This window comes from Perognathus longimembris, chromosome 10 (genome assembly GCF_023159225.1).
Source record: "Perognathus longimembris pacificus isolate PPM17 chromosome 10, ASM2315922v1, whole genome shotgun sequence".
Taxonomy (NCBI): domain Eukaryota; kingdom Metazoa; phylum Chordata; class Mammalia; order Rodentia; family Heteromyidae; genus Perognathus; species Perognathus longimembris.
Window position 1 is genome coordinate 58,170,226 of NC_063170.1, and position 20,765 is coordinate 58,190,990.

General features: G+C 38.5%; 1 protein-coding gene across 2 annotated transcripts in view; it reads right to left on the bottom strand.

Moving 5' to 3' along the window:
* The window catches only part of Mdfic2 (MyoD family inhibitor domain containing 2), an 83,860-nt gene that overhangs the window by 16,988 nt on the left and 46,107 nt on the right, over positions 1–20,765 (bottom strand). Inside the window, exon 4 of one of the 2 annotated variants that reach the window (XM_048355210.1) lies at positions 9,623–9,628. The exons of the other annotated variant lie outside the window; for it this stretch is intronic. Within the exon in view, the coding sequence (XP_048211167.1) occupies positions 9,623–9,628 (6 nt within the window). The remainder of the gene's footprint in view (positions 1–9,622; positions 9,629–20,765) is intronic. 2 annotated transcript variants of the gene reach the window in all.

The following is a 20,765-nucleotide window of genomic DNA, read 5'->3' on the forward strand; positions in this document are numbered from 1 at the left end:
TTCTGGGTTTAATATATAAATAAAAAAATTCCCAGTTACATCAGTTATTCTGCTAGAGATTTGCATGTGTTAACCCATTTAATACCCATAAGTCCTACATGGTAGCTACTACTAGTGTCATTTTCATTTCCCATGAAGGCTTAGGAACACCAGGATATAAAATAACTTATCCAAGGTCACACAATTAGTAGATGATGGAGCTGGGATTTTAACTAAGGCTGCTCAGCTATCAGATCAGGCAGTTAACTAATATGTTTTATCATCTGTTTAGGTAGAAATATAAAAATATGCTATTGGGATTTACTGTACACCTTATTTATAAACATTATGCTACATTCTAAAAAAATCTGAGCAACATACTAAGGTCTTAGATCAAGTGTCACCTCCTAAGAGAAGTTTCTCCTTTGGCTAAAATTGAAACAGTGGTTCTTAGTTGAAGTAGATTTGTTCCCTATAGAGACATGAGGCAATGGCTAGGGATATTTTTTTATTGTCATGACTGGAATGGGTGCTACTAACATGACGTAGTCAAAGGCCAGGAAGGCTGCTAAGAATTCTAATGTGCAAAGGATCTCCATCCCCTACCACAAAATGCACAAGGAGTGTGATTGCAAATATCAATAGAACCAAGGGTAAGAGATTCTTGCAGAAAGTCACCCATGGACCATCTGGTGCTAGAATATCTCTCTGTTTCATTTTCTTCATAGGACCCTTTCACATCCTGAATTTATTTATTAGTTTGTTTACTCGACAAGGTTTGCTTGTTTACTTGACAAAGGGCGGGAAAGCCTTTATGAAAGCCTTACCTGTGTAATTTAGTTACTGTATTAGTGCCTTGAATATAGTAAGTACTCCCTACATGCATACATTTCTTACATGATGTAACATAATTTACTTCTCAATTCCCCCTTCCATAGAAAGGTAGATTGGTTCCAAATTTTGCTATTATAAATACTCTGGAAACAAATATTAAGTTTTGTGACTCTTGTCACCTATTTGTTTCCATAGGTTAAAATCCATAGGGAAGAGAGTATTGAATTTCTAAAGCTCTTAATATAATTTGCTAATTGCCTTCCAGAAAAATTGTGTCAATTTTTACTCACACCAACAGTGAATGGAAAGAGCTTATCTGCTGATCTCCAGCCAATTCTAGATTTTACCATTAAAGTAATTTATTTTTATCAATTTGGAAGGAATTTGGATTCAAGTGCCCCATTTCTTGCAGCTGAACAGTCTTTCCCTACAAACCAGGGTAGTAGTGAATGTTGTTGTTTTTTTCCTCCCTATATCCACTGCTTTTCTGTAGAAAAATTTTTTTTCACCTCAGCCTGGTCAATTTGGAGAACTCTTGAATTTTATGAAATTGAGTACTTTAAAATGTTCATTATATATTTATAGATCATTAAGTTCTTGTCAAAACTATTTCTTGCATTCTTGATGATTGAATTTTTTTTGTTAGCTGATTCTTTTCTTTGAGTCATGAAGGTTAGGAGGTGATGTTTCAGCTAATGGACTTAGAACTCTCTCTAATGATGCCCTTGACTGGTTAGTCTCCATCTGTAATGTACCTACATAAGTATAGACTCTAAATAAGATCTATACAGAGGTTCTGAAAAGGCCAGAAGCCACAACACAATGGCAGAAGGGCAAGAGATAATCGGAAGGAGAAAATGGATGATCGAACCAATTGCATGTTATTCACAAGTCCTCTTGCCCATTCTGGACCCAACTGGATTATGTAGTTGATCAAAGACCTAAACTGAGAACTTAAAAACTATTTTCTTGGTGTCCTACCTGGTAAAAATTTTAACCCAATGGTTTCTACAAATATATATATGTATATATATTTGAGGACCAAGTCTACTCAATGAGGTAAAACCATCTATTACCCTTTTAAAAACTTTAATATAATAAATATTTTGTATGTTTTATAACATATATTACTGTTAGCATGATTACATAGATATCAATTCTCTCTCTGTGTGTGTGTGTGTGTGTGTGTGTGTGTGTGTGTGTGTGTACCAATTCTGAGGCTGAAACTCATGGTCTCACACTCTCACCTGGATTCTTTTCCTATGGCTGGCATTCTACCACTTGAACCATGCCTCTACTTCCAGCTTTTTGCTGGATAATTGGAGATAAGAGCTCATGGATTTATATGCCCAGTGTGAATCTGTGAATGGCAGTCCTCAGATATCAGCCTCCCGAATAGCTAAGGTTATAGGTATGATCAATAGATACCAGATATGCTTGAGGATTGGTATGTGTGTGTATGTGTATGTGTATGTGTATACTATGTGTGCTTGCTATCTTCCCCAAACTATTACTACTACTACTACTATTATTATTATTATTTATTAAAGCTTTGTAGGGTTTACAATGAAAGATTTGGCAATCACTGCCTTCAGTGGAAAATAGAAGTCAGCACCCTCTTATCTAAGAGCCTCAGGTTTTCTGGCTTCCTTTGAGTGCCCAGGGCGTGGCTGCAGGAGCATGTGCAGCCCAAGCAGCTGCAGTAGTGGCCTGGGTAGACTTTTCCTCTGCGTTTCTATAGTGGTAACAGGATTAACAGACTCTATTCTGGAAGTACTTGGGTGGCATAACACCTCCCAGCAGAACTATTCCTGACAAGTTTGTGCAGATGGAAATGCATATTTATGTCACTTAAAGCCTACAAGAGACACAAGGATTTGAGCTATAACAATAAATAGAAAAAAAATTCTTCAGCGTTTTTGGTAACCCATACTCAAGTGCATTGACTGTGCTTGGCGAAAGACCTACAGTTTGCTCTTTGTCCAAGCATAAAATATTCAGCATTTAAGCGTGTCGAGGTGAACTCTTTCTGAATATATTTTAGAGCGTTAAAATAAGCTACCACAAAGTTAGTTTTAAAAATTCAGGTCTTAAAAATAACAGGACAATTTTATGAAGTGTTTGGGCCATTTCAAGGGAAATGGGGGAAAAAGAGTCTCTTTTTTTAAAAAGACTTCTCACGTGTTCCATTTATTAATAATGACAAGTTTAAAGAATCATTTCTAAAGGTCAAAGTCATCATTGTCAAGTCTTCCAAGTTTAAGCTATTAGCAGTAGTTGATACAGCTTCAACTTCTTAACACCTCTGATTGTTTGCATCAGTAAGATTTGGGAATGGGATGTGGGGAAAAATTTACACATATTTTAAGCCCATTAGAACTGAACTGAAGGATGCAACCAGTCTAGTCCTTATAGAGCCTTTGATGAAAGCAAAAACCACTGATTTCTACTTGTTCTGAATTCAGGAACCATACTTTATAGCAGAAGATTGTTGAATCGTCATCTCAAGTGGCCAAGAGAGATCTGCTGTTGGTTGTCATAACCAAGCCAAACATGAATAGAAGAAAATTTCCGAAAACTTTACATGGCTCTCATCAGGTTATGAGAAGAATTTTATATCTAAGAAAAGAGATTAACCATAAAGAGCAAAGAAATTAAGATGAAAATGAATACAACCGAAGGGACATGTGCAAAACAAGAACGAATAAGAGATCAAAAGTAAAGTTACAGAGTTTAAATCTGCTTTAGAAGAAATAAAGAATAGAACTGAAATCACAGAAAACATAGAATACAAATACCAAACATTCTGCCATAGTTCCAAAAATAGGACAAAGAATTAAAGTCTTAAGGTTAAAAAAAAGTTTTATACAGTGGTCAGAGCAAATAAACCTCATTTGAGTGATTCCTAATGAAGAACCAAAACCATCTAGGTGTGGGTATGCACTGGTGGCTCATACCTGTAATCCCAGCTACTCATGAAATCTGAGAATCCCAGTTCAAAGCCAGCCCAGGTAGACAAATCCACAAGACTCTTACCTCGAATTAATAAGCAAAAAGCCAGAAGTGGAAATGTGGCTTAAGTGGCAAAGTACCAGCCACTAGCCAAGTTAGACCACCAAGTCCTGAGTTAAGCCCCAGTATTAGCTCAAAAACAAAACAAAGCAAAAATCTATCTAGAAATACAAAGGTGATCCCAAACGCTAAGTCCTTGAGCAGAAACAAGTTTTGCATATGGAACCCATTGTTTCAAATTTAGTAAAAGGAGTCGTAAAATCCCATCATGTAGTTTGAGTTACAAAAATAAAGATTTATTTATTTATTTATTTATTTATTTATTTATTTATTTATTTTTGCCAGTCCTGGGGCTTGGACTCAGGGCCTGAGCACTGTCCCTGGCTTCTTTTTGCTCAAGGCTAGCACTCTGCCACTTGAGCCACAGCGCCACTTCTGGCCATTTTCTGTATATGTGGTGCTGGGGAATTGAACCCAGGGCCTCATGAATACGAGGCAGGCACTCTAGCCACTAGGCCATATCCCCAGACCCCCAAAACAATAAAGATTATTTTTAAAGGCATCCAGGAAATAAAATCTAGATAGTAAAAGAACTGTCCTGAGTTGGGCCTCAAATTGTTCTTGTAGAAAGCTTCCAGAGAGTGGGGGGTGTCACACCTGAAAACTTTTGAGAGATTATATCCTAATAATTTTATCCTCAGTCAACTTGTCTTTTCTTAGTGAAAGGATAGTAGTTTCCTCATGTATTATGACAAAGAAAATATGCCACCTTTTGAGTCTTCCTTGAAATAAAAAGCTATTTAAAAGTCTTATAATTTTGCTGATTGATAGAGCAAGGATTAAGAAATGAAGTGCTAAGAAACTACCAATTGGTACAAAACTGGAATACTCTGAAGAAATGAGGTGAAACTCAATGAACAATGCTGAGTGTGAATGGACTGCAAGTAGCTGGGAAGCAGGAAGCATACCGTGGTCTTTGCCTTCATTTAGCATGGCCTCTAGGTATAATCAATACAAATACATTTTCATTTGTTTCTAGTCTTCATTATAGCAATGACTTGAAAAATCACTTGAGACAACCCTTCCATGAAACCTTCTCCCATCAAAACATTTCCTGCATTTCCCAAATATTTTCCTAAATTATCTTTGCCACCTTTTTCCTGAACTTTTCCAATTTTCTTTGCTTTCAACTGAAAGCTAAGAAAACATTTTTACCAGTGAAGAAATATTCCTGTTTTTGAAAAGACATTCAAATAGGACTGTATTTTGGAGTAGCAACATTTAGAAATATTCATTGCCTCTGTCTGGGCTTAGAAAGTCTACCACATAGGAATCTTTAAAATGAGTGCTGTAAAGTGCTAATATGATGTTATGCATTAGGAACTAACATAGCCAGATTACAAAAATCCTAGTGGTTAGAGGGATTGACAATTTTCTCCTCCTCCTCCCCCTCCTTCTCCTTCTTCTTCTTCCCCTTCCCCTTTCCCTTCCCCTTCCCCTTCCCCTTCTCCTCCTTCTCCTCCTTCTCTTCCTCTTTCTCCCCAGTCCTGGGGACTGGGACTCAGGGCCTGAGCACTGTCTCTGACTTCTTTGTGCTCAAGGCTGGCACTCTACCTCTTGACTACAGCACCACTTCTGGCTTTTTCTGTTTATGTGCTGCTGAGGAATCAAATCCAGGGCTTCGTACATGATAGCCAAGACCTCTAATGCTAAGCCATATTTTCAGCCCAACAATTTTATTCTTCAGAAAATCTTATAAATACTTTCTTTTTTAGTGAAAGAAAAGACAAAGAGAAGCCCAATATATTTTTATTGTTTTTTTTTTTTTTCACGGACAGCCTTTATGGGTTACAGTAGTAACATGAAGGGAGGAAACGCGTCAGCTCTCCATCATGGGGTGGCTCCCACAGACCAAGTCTCCCTTTGAAAGAGCATATTTTTATTCTTTATTATTACTATTATTGTTACTATTATCTTCAAGTAGTTGTACAAAGGAGTTTCCATTTAACAAAGCAGTTTATGAACATACTGCATCTTGATCAAGGTCATTCCTTTCAGTATTCTCACTACCCCTCTCCATCTACTCCTTCTCCCTCACTTTTCTTAATTTTGTAGGATATACGTTGAATGCTTGACTATATTCTCCCTACTTCACCTCTGCATTGGTCTACCCCTCATCCCTTGATCCCATCCTACCCCTTTCAAGTATCTATTTCCTGGTGTTTATTTTGTTGAACTTTGACCTTGCCTTTTTAAGAAATTACACCATTTGAGTTCACCCTTGAATCTACCATGTTTCAGGGTATGCATGTCTTTATTCTTTAATCTCTTTAAAATAATTTCAGAAAAAGGAGGAAGAGTAAATCAAAACACTTTGGAGAAGATTGAGAGGTGGTAAGTGTTTTGACAAGAATGTATTGTAGGACCTGGTCAGAACAGAGAGAGCACAGCGCCTCCCATCCATGGGTGCTTGCATAGCCACTAGCTCTTTTACCTGTGGTCTTTCCTGGTGGCACTCCCACTCTACACATTTAAATCCTTGATTGTTTTGAACCTGCTATACACATTCTTTCTGCTTAGCATTGCCTCTTCAAGCCTCATCTTCCTGAGCTCCTAAGCATCACTAAGGACTGAACACACATGGTACATTGCTTAGTCAACAAACGTTAGTTGCTACTGAGTATTAAACATATTGGGATGAATAAAACCCATTTCTCATCCTCATGGAGAGCTTAGTCTTTCAGCGCCCTAGCTTGAGTTGCATTGATTCCATTTTCTCTGTGTCTACCATAAAGGAAATGGCCATACCTTAGTATTCCTGAAACTGGCACAAATTTTGGTGTAAAGGTTGTATGAATATACATAGATATGAGTCAGTATACCTAATATAGATAGAAAGATGATAGCTAGACTGAATATAGATAGAAAGAAAGGTAGATGATTAGATGATAGCTAATATATTACCTATATTGATTGAGTAATGGGATGTTTTAATTTTAGTTCTCAGGCTGCTAGTCTAATCTACTTTTTCCTATATTATGTTGCATCCCAAATAAGCATTAGTGAAATGTTTTCAGATAAGCTTTTCAATGGGAAGTTCTTCAGAAATTGAGTGGAATTGTAGTATTTCAGATGCAGAATAAACCATAGATGTTACCTGCTTTCATCTCCTACCTCTATCCCTCCATCTATCTGTCAGTATCTGCTATAATACTAATAAAAATAATGGTGGTTAACAGTCACAATATGAGGAGCTTTGGCTCAAGTATTTAAAGTGAATTCTCATTTCATAGTCGCAGTAACCCAGTGAGGAAGTTCTTAAGAGCTTCATTTTCCTACTGAGGAAAGGAGGTGTGTGCCACCTGCATTGTTGTTCCTAAAAGAATATAGATCCTTGTAGGAATCTGAATTGAGGTGTTTAGAGTCTACATTACTTCCTCTTAGCCATTGTGATATATGCAGGAGCTACAAAGATGAAGGATGCACACTGTGCCTCTGGGGACTTGGTGTGCTATTTAAATCAGGCAGGCATGTCAACAACAAAGATTGCTCACAGGCATCCCTGCTATGCCATCCCTAACCTGATTTTTGCGAACCATTATAATTCTCCTTCATGACTATGAATTTCCCAATGAGGCCAGTTCAAATGAAGGGGTAAAGACGAGACTGAAATAGATTCTGTATGATGGGAGTTAAGGCAGTTTGGCTGTTGTCCTGCTCCTTGGGAGTCTGTTGACTATGATTATGTCCAGCTAGCTCTGTTAGGCAGTTTTCCAAAAATACAGGGCCTTGCTAAATTAGATGATGAGTGTTGGTTCTCATCCCATCAGTTGGGCAGATTAATCATCTGATTCCCCTTTAAGAACCTCAATCAATTAGATTGTCATAGAAAAAGAACAATTGAACCTGGCTGAAATCCCAAATGCCTAGTGGCTGAGTGCTCTCCCAGGCTCTGTCTGACCAAGTCAATAACAGCAATGAGAATAACAGGAAGAGCTGGTGTGTCCAGGGCCCTAGTGGCTCATACCTGTAATCTTAGCCACTCAGGAGGCTTACAGTTCTAAACCAGCCCCAGCAGAAAAGTCCTTGAGACTCTTATTTCCAATCAACCAGCCACAGGCCGGAAGTGGAGGTGTTGCTCAAGCAGTAGAATGGCCAGCTTTAAAGTGAAAGAAAATGCCAAGTGAGACTATGAGACACTGAATTGAAGCCATAGTACCAGCACACAGATAGACAAACAACCTGGGCCTGATGGTACAAGCCAGTACTCTCAGTTCCAAAGGAGACAGAGATAGGTGAGGTATAGTCCCAAGGGTGACTCTGGAGTTTACAAAGCTCAAGGTCCTACCTGAAAAATAACTAAAGCCTAAAGGTCTGGTGGCAGTATGGCTCAAGGGGTAGAACATTTGCCTAGCGTATGCAGGACTCCCAGTTCAATTCCTGGCACTTCCAGAGATGGATGGGTTTGGGAGAGATGAGGGAGAACAACGGCAGGGAAGATATCAATCAAGATGCATTGTACAAGGCTCACACCTGTAATCCTAGCTACTGAGAAGGCTGAGACCTGAGGATCATGGTTCAAAGCCAGTCCAGTCAGGAAAGTCTGTGAGACTCTGATCTCTAACTAACCACCAGCAAACCGGAAGTGGCACTGTGGCTGATAGTGGTAAAGTACTTGCCTTAAGCAAAAAAGAGCTCAGGGGCAATGCCCAGGCCCTGAGTTCCAGACCCATGACTAACCAAAAATATATATACAAAAATGTACATATATAATGTATAATCAGGAATGACGTTAACATATGGTGAGCCATTTGCTGTATTCCACATTTGCTTAGCGAATCACCCACATAACAATTTTTGCAAAGTAAAGCTGAGTTCAAGTCCCAGTACCAACATTAAAAAAAAAAAAAAGGAAGAATTCAGGTAGCCCTGCTCTTTGGCTTTCTTCAGGTGTTTTATGTCTCATTAGCTCCACCCCTTTTCCATGCAGGCTTAGAGTGTAAAGCAAGTTCTGCTAGTTGACTGCTTGGAAAATCAAAGGTAGGCGATCAAACATAGGAAGTTGGAGGTTTGGCTAAAATTCTGAGTTGTTCTTGGCAACCGAAGATAAGAGTCTCTGAAAATTTCTCTACTTCCAAAATTATTTTTACCATATAGATTAGTCTATTTTAGCTCATTGTTAATAGCTTGTTGGTATTTTAATTTTTTTGGGAGGGGAGTTATATGAAACTGTGCATTTCAAATCAAGTTAAATAATTGATATGTATGGATTTGTTTGTGTCAATGTGCTCCTAATTTAGTACTTGGGATGTGTAGCCTTTATGCATAGCAATTCTTTACTATTGCTCAATGTGCCCGGGCCCTGGCTCTCTTTAATTGAATGCCAAGTACATTTCTAAGTCGCAAAAGGTCAACAACCATAATAGGAGCCACAAAGGAATGACACTTAAAATAAAACAGTGGTGCTTCCTGGGTTGCAGGAACTTGCTTACCACTTAGCTAATGGGGTAGTTGAGCCTGAAATGAGCTAGCCATATTTGGTTTGAAGTTATCCATTGGTAAAACCAATAAGTATAAATATACCAGGTGACTGGAGCTTGACAATTTTGACAGATTGCTCTGTTTTTTGTTTTCTTTTTGCTTGTCACACAACTCCAGAGGTCCTCTGAAGATATACACAGGTATCACATTGTCTGTTTTCATTGCCATCTATGAGACATTCCTTTACAGATGAGCCAGTTGCTGAGTTGAACTGGCATGTAGCATAAGTGTAGGCATCGTGTTGGTGCGAGCCCACCTGGATCTATGCTAGAATAACACTTTACAAGTCCTGGTTCTGCGAAGTCTGAGTTAGAAGCAACCTTCAAGTTTTGACTACATTACACTAAATGAAGGTGAACATGGCAAGTGTTATGGCTAAACTTCCGCTACTTGCTTTAAATGATTCTCCTTGCTCTGCTCTCTCCTTTTAATCTGATTAATTGCTATAAGGTATTCATATGTGAAAGGCACCTTACTGCCAAAGTTTTTATTTCCTGGGCGCCTATTCAGCGCTACAAGGCAATATATATATCTGAGAGAGATCAATAGATATAAATGTCAGCTTGCTTATGTCACATAGCCAAGACTCAAACCTAGGTGATTTTGACCTCAGGGTGAGCCCTACGCCCTATTATACCCTATCTCAGAATGAGACTTTAATATCAACTGAGATAAGTGAAAAGCACCTTGCACTTGCCAGTACCTTGAGGCCCCTATGTTTAAGATGACCACTAGCATTGGGAAGGATTGCATCTCTCCCACCTCACAATAAGTTGTTCTAGATTTCAAGGAAATGGATACAGTGCCTCAATTTGGAGAGGTCAAAGTTCCTTCTCCTTAGAAAATGAGGCTGCCACAGTGATCTTAAACACAGTGCCTCATGTCTAGTCTCAGGTAGAGATCCCTAACTGAAGTTTGAGGAATATCTTTTCTTAGCATTTGTGTAATCTTTAGAATATCAGACGGTAGGCTAGGGTGAACTCCAAGGTTGCATGTAAGCGGTGAAATCCACATGCCAGTGAGCAGCAGCACAGGGCTCCCTTGGGTCTTTTGATGCTTTTCTCAGGGATAAATTTGGCCTCATCTTACATCAGCCTTCACTGCCTTCTTTCTTTCACACTGCTTTATCAAATTGACTTATCTTCCTTCCTATCCTTTCCCTTTCTCCTTGACTACCCTCTCTCCCCTTCTCCCCTTCTCTCCTCTTCTTTTCCTTCCCCAATATTCCCCATCCATCTCTCTCCCTCCCTGTCTCTTTCTTTGCTTTCATTTACTTTTGTTTTTTCTTGTTACTAGTGATGATTGAACCCAGAGTCTTGTGCCTGCTAGACAAGTATTCTACTATGTAGATACATCTGTAGCTTTTCTTCACTGTGTCTTGGGGCCAGGGTCTCACTAATTTGCCCAGACACACCTCAACCTGTGATCCTTCTGTCTCAATATCCTCAGTATCAGGGATTGTAGGCCTGTGCCACTAGTTAAACTGTGTATCCTGCTTTTGTGGTTTTCTTTTTTTTTTTTTTTTCAAATTTTTATTATCAAACTGATGTACAGAGAGGTTACAGTTTCATATGTTAGGCGTTGGATACATTTCTTGTACTGTTTGTTACCTTGATCTTTCTTTCATCTCATAGACTATTTAGAGTCAGCATGTAGTGTGCATAGTACTTCTTTATTACTCCCAATAACTTTATCTCTGTTCTTTATCAAAACATTCTAATCTTTTTATTTACTTATTGGCAAGTCCTGGGGCTTGAACTCAGGGCCTGAGCACAGTCCCTGGCTTCTTTTTGCTCAAGGCTAGCACTCTATCACTTGAGCCACAGCACCACTTCTGGCTTTTTCTATATATGTGGTACTGAGCAATTGAACCCATGTATGCGAGGCAAGTACTCTACCACTAGGCCATATTCCCAGCCCCCAAAACATTCTAAAAAATACCACATAGTATAAAAAACGAATTTCTATAATGTACTTGGTCTTCAAGCACATTATACTAGTAGATCAATAACCCCAGTATCTTAGTAAAGATGTTTTCTTGCCACAGCTGACATTGTGACCTCTGTGGCTGCATTGTTTCACTTCAGTGTGTCTTACCATCTTTCTGGAAGCCCTTTGGACATTCTATAAAAGAGAGTCAATCGAGGTGCCACTGAAATCAAACCAAAACAGAACACTGATGTGGAAAATCCTTCCATTCTGTGGTTGGCAGCTCCTAATGAGAGCTCTCTGAAGCTAGGAAAGCTCCCTACAGAGGCCCCATTGAACACAACACTATAATTTTCCCAGTGCTCACTAAGTGTGTCACTTTACAACTGCCCCTTTGCCTTCACAAGTGCCAGAGGCAGTAATGGGGTCAGCCAGAGAGCTTCCTTCAGCACTTGAGAATCCTCCTTCTAAGGCTAGTGAAGTTAAACATCAGGAGAATACTCACCCCTAGTGTTTTCTCATTCATTTAGATGTTCACCCTGGTACATGTGATTTCTGCTATTAAAACAGTGTACTTGATAATATCATTCCAAGTTTTGCATGTGCTCCTTTCACCGTCCAACAAAGGAAGGAAATGGCTGAAAATGTATATTAAATGAAAACATAATATCACATCTCCTTGTACTCCTGAAAAGGGTGGGGAAACAGATTCATTAATTTTGATTAAACATGGGGTTGCAAGCAGGATTTCAATAAGTGATGCAACAATGTTGATAGGCGCTCTGAAGACAATGGAGGTTGAAGCTATTTGGGAACTATATTTCCCTGCTATTCTTGGGTGTTGGGAAAGTTACAGAATAAATATCTGGTAGATATATTTTCAGTGTAAGAAAGGGATTTTCAAAGTGGGTATGTCTTTTGATGGTGCACCTTTTGTATTCTGATGAGCTAGCCCACAAAAGAAAGGTGTATTTTGGGGGGTTAATAAGAGAAAGTAATTTCTAACACTGATATGTCAATATATTTTTCAATAAACTTTTCCCTAGATTTTCTTGAATTCTCGTCAGTGTGAGAGTTGTAATTACAGGTCTTCCTCCTGCTTTGAAAGTGGTTACAAGGTGCTCATTTGCCAAGTTCTGCCGTTCAAGTCGTCATCAGAATAGGAATGTCATGACTCAGTTAACAATGCTTTATTATTCATGTTGATCTTTTTTTATAGTGTACTTTATCTCAAAAAACATTGTAAATCAGATATCTACCTCCCATTCTTTTGTTCGTTTGCAAAGTTTTATTATTCTAGTTTAAGAAAGCAGCCATGTGCCAAGAGTCCGTATGTGCTGTTTATCTTCTCCCTGCTTGCTTGGAAATCCCTTTCTCTGAACAAGTTAAGATGGCAGAAACATACCTGCTCCTAAATTTTCTATATAGCAGTTGCAAAAATAAATAAATAAATAAATAAATTGTTCCTTCTCCAGATCCAAAGAGGTTTAGTGTTTCTTGAGCCCAGATAGATGAAACAATGGAGTAAGAATATATTTTAGCTGTAAGAGCACATGCTTTTGAAGTTTGTCTTCTTTAGAAATATTCTTTAGTGCAAGATATATGATAATGGTGTTGTTGACCTAAATTTTAGTGGGGCTCCATTTAAACCAATGTTTTTTAAGATGATGTTTACATTATGAGCAATGTAGAAAAAATGGAGCAGATTGCTCTGTTCTTCAGTTTTCCCCCATATTTGGAGATCCTGAGGGGCCATGTTTCAGAATGGATTAGTCCACATGCACTTTTAAAAAGATAATAATTGATCATATTCCTTGGAAAATACCATTTATTACCCCTCTAATATATAGATAGGAATAAGGTAACCATCAGCAATTCACTCATTGATTTGGTGAAGGAGACACAAACTATACTCAAGTCTTAATTACTGTTTAAGAGGTTTTAGGAAAGTGTAAAAGAAGATCACAGTTTAGCTTAGAAATACCATCAGGGAGTCCACTATGTTGGTACCTGCTTATCATCCTATCTAATCAGAAGGCAGAGACAAAAGGTCATGAGCTCAAGCCAAGGCAGGACAAAATTACTGAGACTGTATCTCACACACAAAATATGAAATGAAATGGATAGGAAGGTGGTTCAAATGGTAGAACCTTTATAACTAGAATGTGTCTGATGTGTGTTCAAGTTCTGGTATCAGAAAAATATTTCATGAAAACAGGACAAAACAAAATGAAAGCTGCTTATAATGAAGGTTTAAGAAGAGAGGAAAGCAGACTGGTTGGTCTTGTTTGACCTTTCATCTGTCAGTCAATTCTCCAGTAGTACCAATTTCTGTAGAACCATTCTCTATTTGGCTTCCCTATAGCATACTCTCCATCTTACCCAAAGAGCTAAAAACATTCCAACACAATGTGGACAACTGGACAGACCTGGTGTTGCACAGAAGGCAAGCATATTTGGAATGGAAGAGAAGCCCTTGACTATTGTGAAAGCCATTGATGGCCTTGGCTAGAGTGATTCTAGCTGAGTGCCAGGCTAGAGGACAAATCAAGTCAACTGAATGGGAGGAAGTAGGCATGTGGAAATGGGAATGTTGACTATTATTACTCTTCCAACAGTTATGACTAGCTAAATAGTTCTAGACTTTTGATGTGTTAGTGTGTTAAGGCTTTCAATGCATAAGCTTCTAAAATCCTCATTAAAAAACCTATGAGCTAAGCACTGTTTTTATCCACATTTTACAAATGAGAAGGCTGAGACACAGAAAGGATATGTGTATCCTAAGTTGGTAATAAGTAATAGTATAATAGTAATATAGTGGATGATATAAATTATATGTTCAATAGAAACTTTAACAATGTCATATTTGAATAGACTATCCTTAGAAGACAGTTCCAAATGTTTAATACTTAGAACTGAATAACAGGTTAACAGTATCTTTAGTAGCCTTAATTCAGATATTTCAAAGAAAGACATTTTCCAGATAAATATTTGGAACAGATCTAAAACCTTACAGTAGTGCCAAAATACTGCAGAAAATATAGCACTATTATTTTTATGCTTGATTGTGAGTAGAAAATCTTTGCCAAAATAATCCCTTTCAAATGAAGTTTAACTTGAAACATTAAACAGGGTGACGGACTGTCTTTTCCTAACTCTTTGAATAAATTAATCATCTAACAACTGAGGGTAGGCCATTAACCCACATGCTTCACTAATAGAAGTTTGTGTATGGATTTGATTTTTTTCATTATAGCATGAAAGTTTTGGAGGGAGAGTGCTTGTTACAGTTGTTCTGTGGCCTTTGTGCTTTTTTTAGGTGCTCTTCATTATGCAAGTGAGAGGAAAATGTTTCCAAAGTCTACTTACTGAAATCTGATAAAACACTGAATATTTAATTTCATCCTTTAATTGTGATACTATGATACTGAATGTTGACAATTGAAAAATAAACAAAAAAGGAGTTTTATAGTGCTTTAAAGGACAATATTTAGTCCCTCTCACAAGTTTTTCTCACAAATTATTTTTTGATTAGCAGTAACCCACATTAATGTATGTTCTAGTTTGCTTTACCTTCTAACATTAAAATATTATACTTTGAAATTCCTCAAGTCTTTTGGTGAATGGTACTGTCATCTGTGTGACAGATATTGTACTGTGCAAAGAAAAACACAGATTAAAGACCTACATCAGCTTTTTTTTTGGCCAGTCCTGGGCCTTGGACTCCGGGCCTGAGCACTGTCCCTGGCTTCTTTTTGCTCAAGGCTAGCACTCTGCCACTTGAGCCACAGCGCCGCTTCTGGCCGTTTTCTGTATATGTGGTGCCGGGGAATCGAACCTAGGGCCTTGTGTATCCGAGGCAGGCATTCTTGCCACTAGGCTATATCCCCTGCCCCCTACATCAGCTTTCAGAGGGTGTCTAGTCCACAGCAGAGCCTAACATGGAGCTACCAAGAACAAGAACACTATGTAATAAATACCACAACTAAGGTTGTAGGGTATTGATGCAGGATGCCCAACTGAGCCATCAGAGTCAGAATCTTTTCAGAGGAAGGGCCAAGAGCTGACTCTTAAGATTCAGCACAGAGGACACATCTCTTGTACAAAAAATAAACAAAATGTTTTTTTTGTGAGTTTTATTAATTTTTTTTCAATTATCAGCATCCCATTATACAATGAAGTAGAGAAACAAAGTACAAGGAGGAATTGTTGGAAAATAAAGATAAACTGAGACACCGTGGGAAGGTGAGTGGCTGCCTGAGGTAGTATCTTAGAAACATTAAACATGCAGCAAGATCCTTATTGAATATATTAGTACATCCAATACATAAAATATGGCTAAGGAAGATCCTTGTAATTCTATTGTCTTTTGTTCATGAAGATGTATGTTGGTGAAGGAACAAAGGTGTATCTAGCTTATCCTACTTTTATTTTGGGGGGTACACAGTTCTGTCCCTATGCTTATTTTTGACCCAAAGCATGGGGGTAGAGGTAACGTGTCCTCATTCCCATGATTAGTCCCTAGAGTATTCCACATCCATCTCCACGTTTGGTTCTGATCCACTCGCAGAAGTCGAAGAGAATGATAGAAAACTCTGACCAGCCCTTTGCGTATCAGGGCCACACAATTGTGAAAGTCTGGATCTCAGTCACTGTGATGGAGGGAATCTACCTGTCTATCCACACCGAGGTTCCATCAGCAGAAAGTCAGCTTTTATACAGTTAGGTCAAGAAAATTCACAGGTTGATATTTATCACTGCTCCTATTGACCACTCCAGCTAATAACACATTTACTTGGGATACAAATCATATGTGAACTAATAAGAATACATATTTCTATTCATTATGGAATTCCAATAACAGAAATGTTTGATATTTATTACATTTCAGGAGTTGTACAAAGTCCATGTTTACTCACTTTAATCACATACACACACATACACACACACAAATGGGTAAGTGATTGATTTTTGTCACTGCTGTCGATGTTACAAAGGTTAAGAAAGTGGAGCTCAGAGAACTGGAAATGTTTCTTTAAGATCATAGAATTAGCTGGAGTGGGGGGATGGAAAGCAAGAGAAAATGAGGGAGATGATAACAATGCCCGAAAAGACTTGTACTCATTTCCTTACTTATGTAACTGTAACTCCTCTGTATCTCACATTTACAATAAAAAAAAAATCATGGAACTAAAAATGGTGATGTTGGGATTTAAATTCATATTGTCAGACACAAACGCATTCGCTTAACTGTGTCCTGTCTCTAACATCTCATATTATTCCTTTCAATATAGTTCCACGCCCAATATGGTATCCTTAAACTAGTATTGGCAATCCATTTTACTCAGCATAAAATAATGGAAATTGTTTTCAGCAGGATACGCTTTCAGAAAAATCTGTAAGTATTTGTAGACTGTCTTCAAAACTTGAACTCTTATGTGGTTAATTAAACATGTACTTGATCTCAGGACCTGAAGCTATCTCATCATGGCCTTTGTACTTGTGCTTAGCACTCTACCACTTGAACTATGCCCCTAGTTCTGGATTTTGCTATTTAATTGAATGCAAGAATCTTCTGAATTTGACTGCCTTGGTCTGGTTCTGAACTACAATTCTCAAATCTCAGCCTCCTGAGTAGCTAGGATTACAGGTGTAAGCAACCAATGCCTGTCTCTAACCCACAAACTAGAAATTCTAACCAAATAGATGCTTGAATAACAGAAATGGGCTCGACGGCAGTCAATTTATTGTTTATTATTTAATATCTAGTTTCATTTAACAAGAACAAAAAAGTTTGATCTGTGATGAGAGAAAGCTGTAATTTATTAGTCAAGGCTTCTAGGTTTTTGCCTGGATAAGTGGTGATTTGTCTGTGGAACTCTTCCTCTCATCCTTCATCTTCCTTGAGCTTTGAAGGCAGTAGCCAACGATAAGAGCAAGGACCAACTCTATACTAACAAATTATTATTAAAAGTATGGCCTCCCACTGCCTCTGATACATTTTTGCCCCTACATTTTTGCCCCACAGTGCTTTATGAAAATAACAAACTTCACTTTGAATAAAAAGACCCCAATGTGATCGCATTTGGCTCCATTTCTCTGCACAAGAGGGTTTGGATTAGCTTCTGATGTGCCCAGCAACCATGAAGCACAGAAGTCTTTGTGCATCCTCTTTTTCACTAGGCCTACATTTGCAACAAATACCTTCCTACCTTTCCTGACAAAACAGCCCTCTTGTTATCAACGGTAAATGTATTAAGAACACACAAGGGCATTGTAGTATGTGTATCATGCATGAAAAAAATATTGCCTGACAGGCTCCAATTGACAAGTGAAAAGAGGTTTTATTGAAGGAAAGAAAGAGGCAGGTAATTGTTCCCTTCACAGGGGCAGCACAGGCTCCCTTAAGACATGGCTCCCACCCTTGGTGCATCCACACCCAGGGGACCTGCTAGACAAGAAGCCAGCCATCTCTCTCTGGAATCAAGCTGTCAATGCAAACTTGCATTCTTCCTTATTTTCTGAACTAAGCTCAGCCCCCAGAGCTCTTGCCTGCCAGTGTGAAAGCTCTGAATGAGCTCCCTTCTAAATTTCATCACACGTGTGCACCCCGCTTTTCAAACTGACAGAACAAAAGAGGCAAATTCCAAAAGTCTGGTCTGAGTGACTTGTTCATTGCCCTGGTTGGGCTCTTCTCTTCATGGGCTCTGGGAGCTGTCTGGGTAGTTTGGGTGCTGTTGAATTAAACCTGGTTGGAGTTCTTGCCTGGTTAGTTATGAATTCAAGTTATTTTGCTCGATCAGTATGACATACATCAGTACTGGAAGGACAAGGAGAGGGGGAGAGGTGAGGAAAGGGATAGAAAAGAAGAGGAAAGGAGAGGACAAGGAGAGGAAAGGAAAGGAAGGAAGAGGAAGAAGGGAAAGGAAGGAGGGGGAGGGGGTAAGGGGGGGAGAGAGAAAGAAAGAGGAACAAAAGGAAGTTCCACTCTCTTCTCTTTTTCATCCTTAATGGTTAAAAGCAATGAAATTATTTGTGCATTGGGCAGAAGTCATACAACTAAACATTTGTCTGTGGAATATGTGAGTAGATACTGGGCTGAAATTTGAAGTCATCACTTTTTTTTTTGGATGGTGGAAGGGAGGGTTTGGTCATGGGGTATGAACTCAGGGCCTAGGTGCTATCCATGAGCTTTTCCGTTCAAGGCTAGTGCGCTACCACTTTAAGCCACAGCTCTACTTCCAGTTTTCTGGTGGTTAATTGGAGATAAGAGTCTCAGGGACTTTCCTGCATGACCTGAATTTGAACCATAATCCTCAGATCTCAGTCTTCTGAGTAGCTAGGATTACGTGTATGGGCTACCAGTATCTGGCACTCCTAACCTCAGAGCCAAGGTGACAAACCACAGTCAAGGGGTGGTATATGTTGTTTTGTGAACAACCAGCTTAATCCTTCCATGGTGTCACTTACTATTATTGGGTTGGTAGTTACCATTAATCTTTTTTCTATCCATTCCTTTGTACAACACGCAGGAATAGAAGAAATTTGCCACTTAAAATCATAATGGAGCACAAAAATGTGGAGCTTACATGGAAGGTGAGGTTAAATATCTGACCTGTGCTTTGGCAAAATAGTTTCAATGTTGACACATTGTGTGCTAAAAGCGAGTATACCTCTCAATCTTGCCGGTGCCTTTTTGTGCCTGCCTTGAACTAATCAGATTAATTTGGTCTGGAAGGCCAACTGGGCATCAAAATTTGGGAACAAACAAAGATGGCAGGCTGAGAATCATGTCGTGAAAGGGCTTCATTGCTTCAGTTTCCTATAGTGGCTCTCTCAAGCCAAGCCTTGGTGCTTCTTTCCATATCCTCCCATTCGCCACCAGAGGATTTATTCAATATTTATTAATTATTGTGTTTTTTTCTCTTTGCTGTACTGGAGTTTGAATTCAGGGCCCCATATTTGCCATACAGAAGCTCTGCCACTCAGCCATGTCTCCACCCCTTTCTTTATTTTTGAGATAGGCTCTCACTTCCTGCCCCAGCATGCACCTAGACTAGGACACACGTCTTTTAATCTAATTGTTTAGTCTCTATTTTCTAATTCCTGAAATATTCAGAGTAGAAGTATTTACTTAGTGTGAAGTTATTTCAAAAAGGATTGACCAAAATGGCTTAAAACGAGGCTGAATCTTACCCTGAAATGAGTAGAAGAAATAAAGAGCTGAGATGCAGCTTCTACAGCTCATCTTGTCTTTCATCTTTTTGTCAGTTCTGTTCAGTTCACAATATAGATGAGCAGATGGGACTTTATCCATATTGTGGACCTATTCAACTCCTTCGGGAACTCTACCTGTGACTTATTGGTATTATTTTCTCAGTCACAGAGTCTTTTCAATGAATCTGAGTTGCATTCTTGCCCAAGGTCCTTTGATCACCTAGCACTCCCTTAGGATACCATGAGGTTAGATTGGATCTTCACCTTTACCTCTGTTCTCAGACTACACTCCCAAGCTCAGGCATTCTCAGCTTGACCGTTTTCATTTTGGAGAAAACCAAAAACAATTTCCCAGAGAGAAGTACATTGCTGAGGTTTGTATATAAGAATATGAATTCGGAGGGCTGTGAATTCTTAGCAGTAGAGTGCTTGCCTAGCATGCATGAAACCCTGAGTTTGATTCCTCAGCACCACATACACAGTAAAAGCCGGAAGTGGCGCTGTGGCTCAAGTGGCAGAGTGCTAGCCTTGAGCCAAAAGAAGCCAGGGACAGTGCTGAGACCCCGAGTCCAAGACTCAGGACTGATAAAAAAATAAAATAAAAAGAATAAAAAAAAGAACATTAATTCTAATTCTGTTCTTTTTCCTGCTAGTATTGTAATTATGAAGCTCAATCCTTTAAGACTTCTTTTCCTCTTGGATCAAATAAAAGGCATGAGAGTGAAACATTTGTGAAGAATCTATGTTATCCAAGTCTTAAGTAGAAAAAGAATTCTTGGAATGATTACATATTAGGTAGACTGGTCAACTCCATTGCTCAATTCATTGTTCGCCAGTAATGAGCTTGGTTGTCTGGCAAAAATAGTTAACCATCAACAAATATTTGATAAATAAATAAATGAGGCGATGAGGTCAATTTACTTTTCCATGTCAAATATTACTTATTTTGTGATATATTTACTATTTTCTTTCACCTTTGAAAGAAGGCATCTTTGATATGACAGAAAAATCCCTCTAATTTTGCTGGATAGTTATAAAAATAGATGAGTGTTAGATTTCAACATTACAATGTTGTATATATCAGCACAGAATTAAAATAATAGAACATTGGAAGTGCAAGATAATCATGTCGGTGCAAATGTTTAAAACAGGAAATACATTTTTAAGTTCAAGTTGGTTGTTAGCTATTTGTAATTCAACTTTTAAGATTTGGTAAAACCCATTCTGATGAACCTTCTGTGTGAATAAAACAC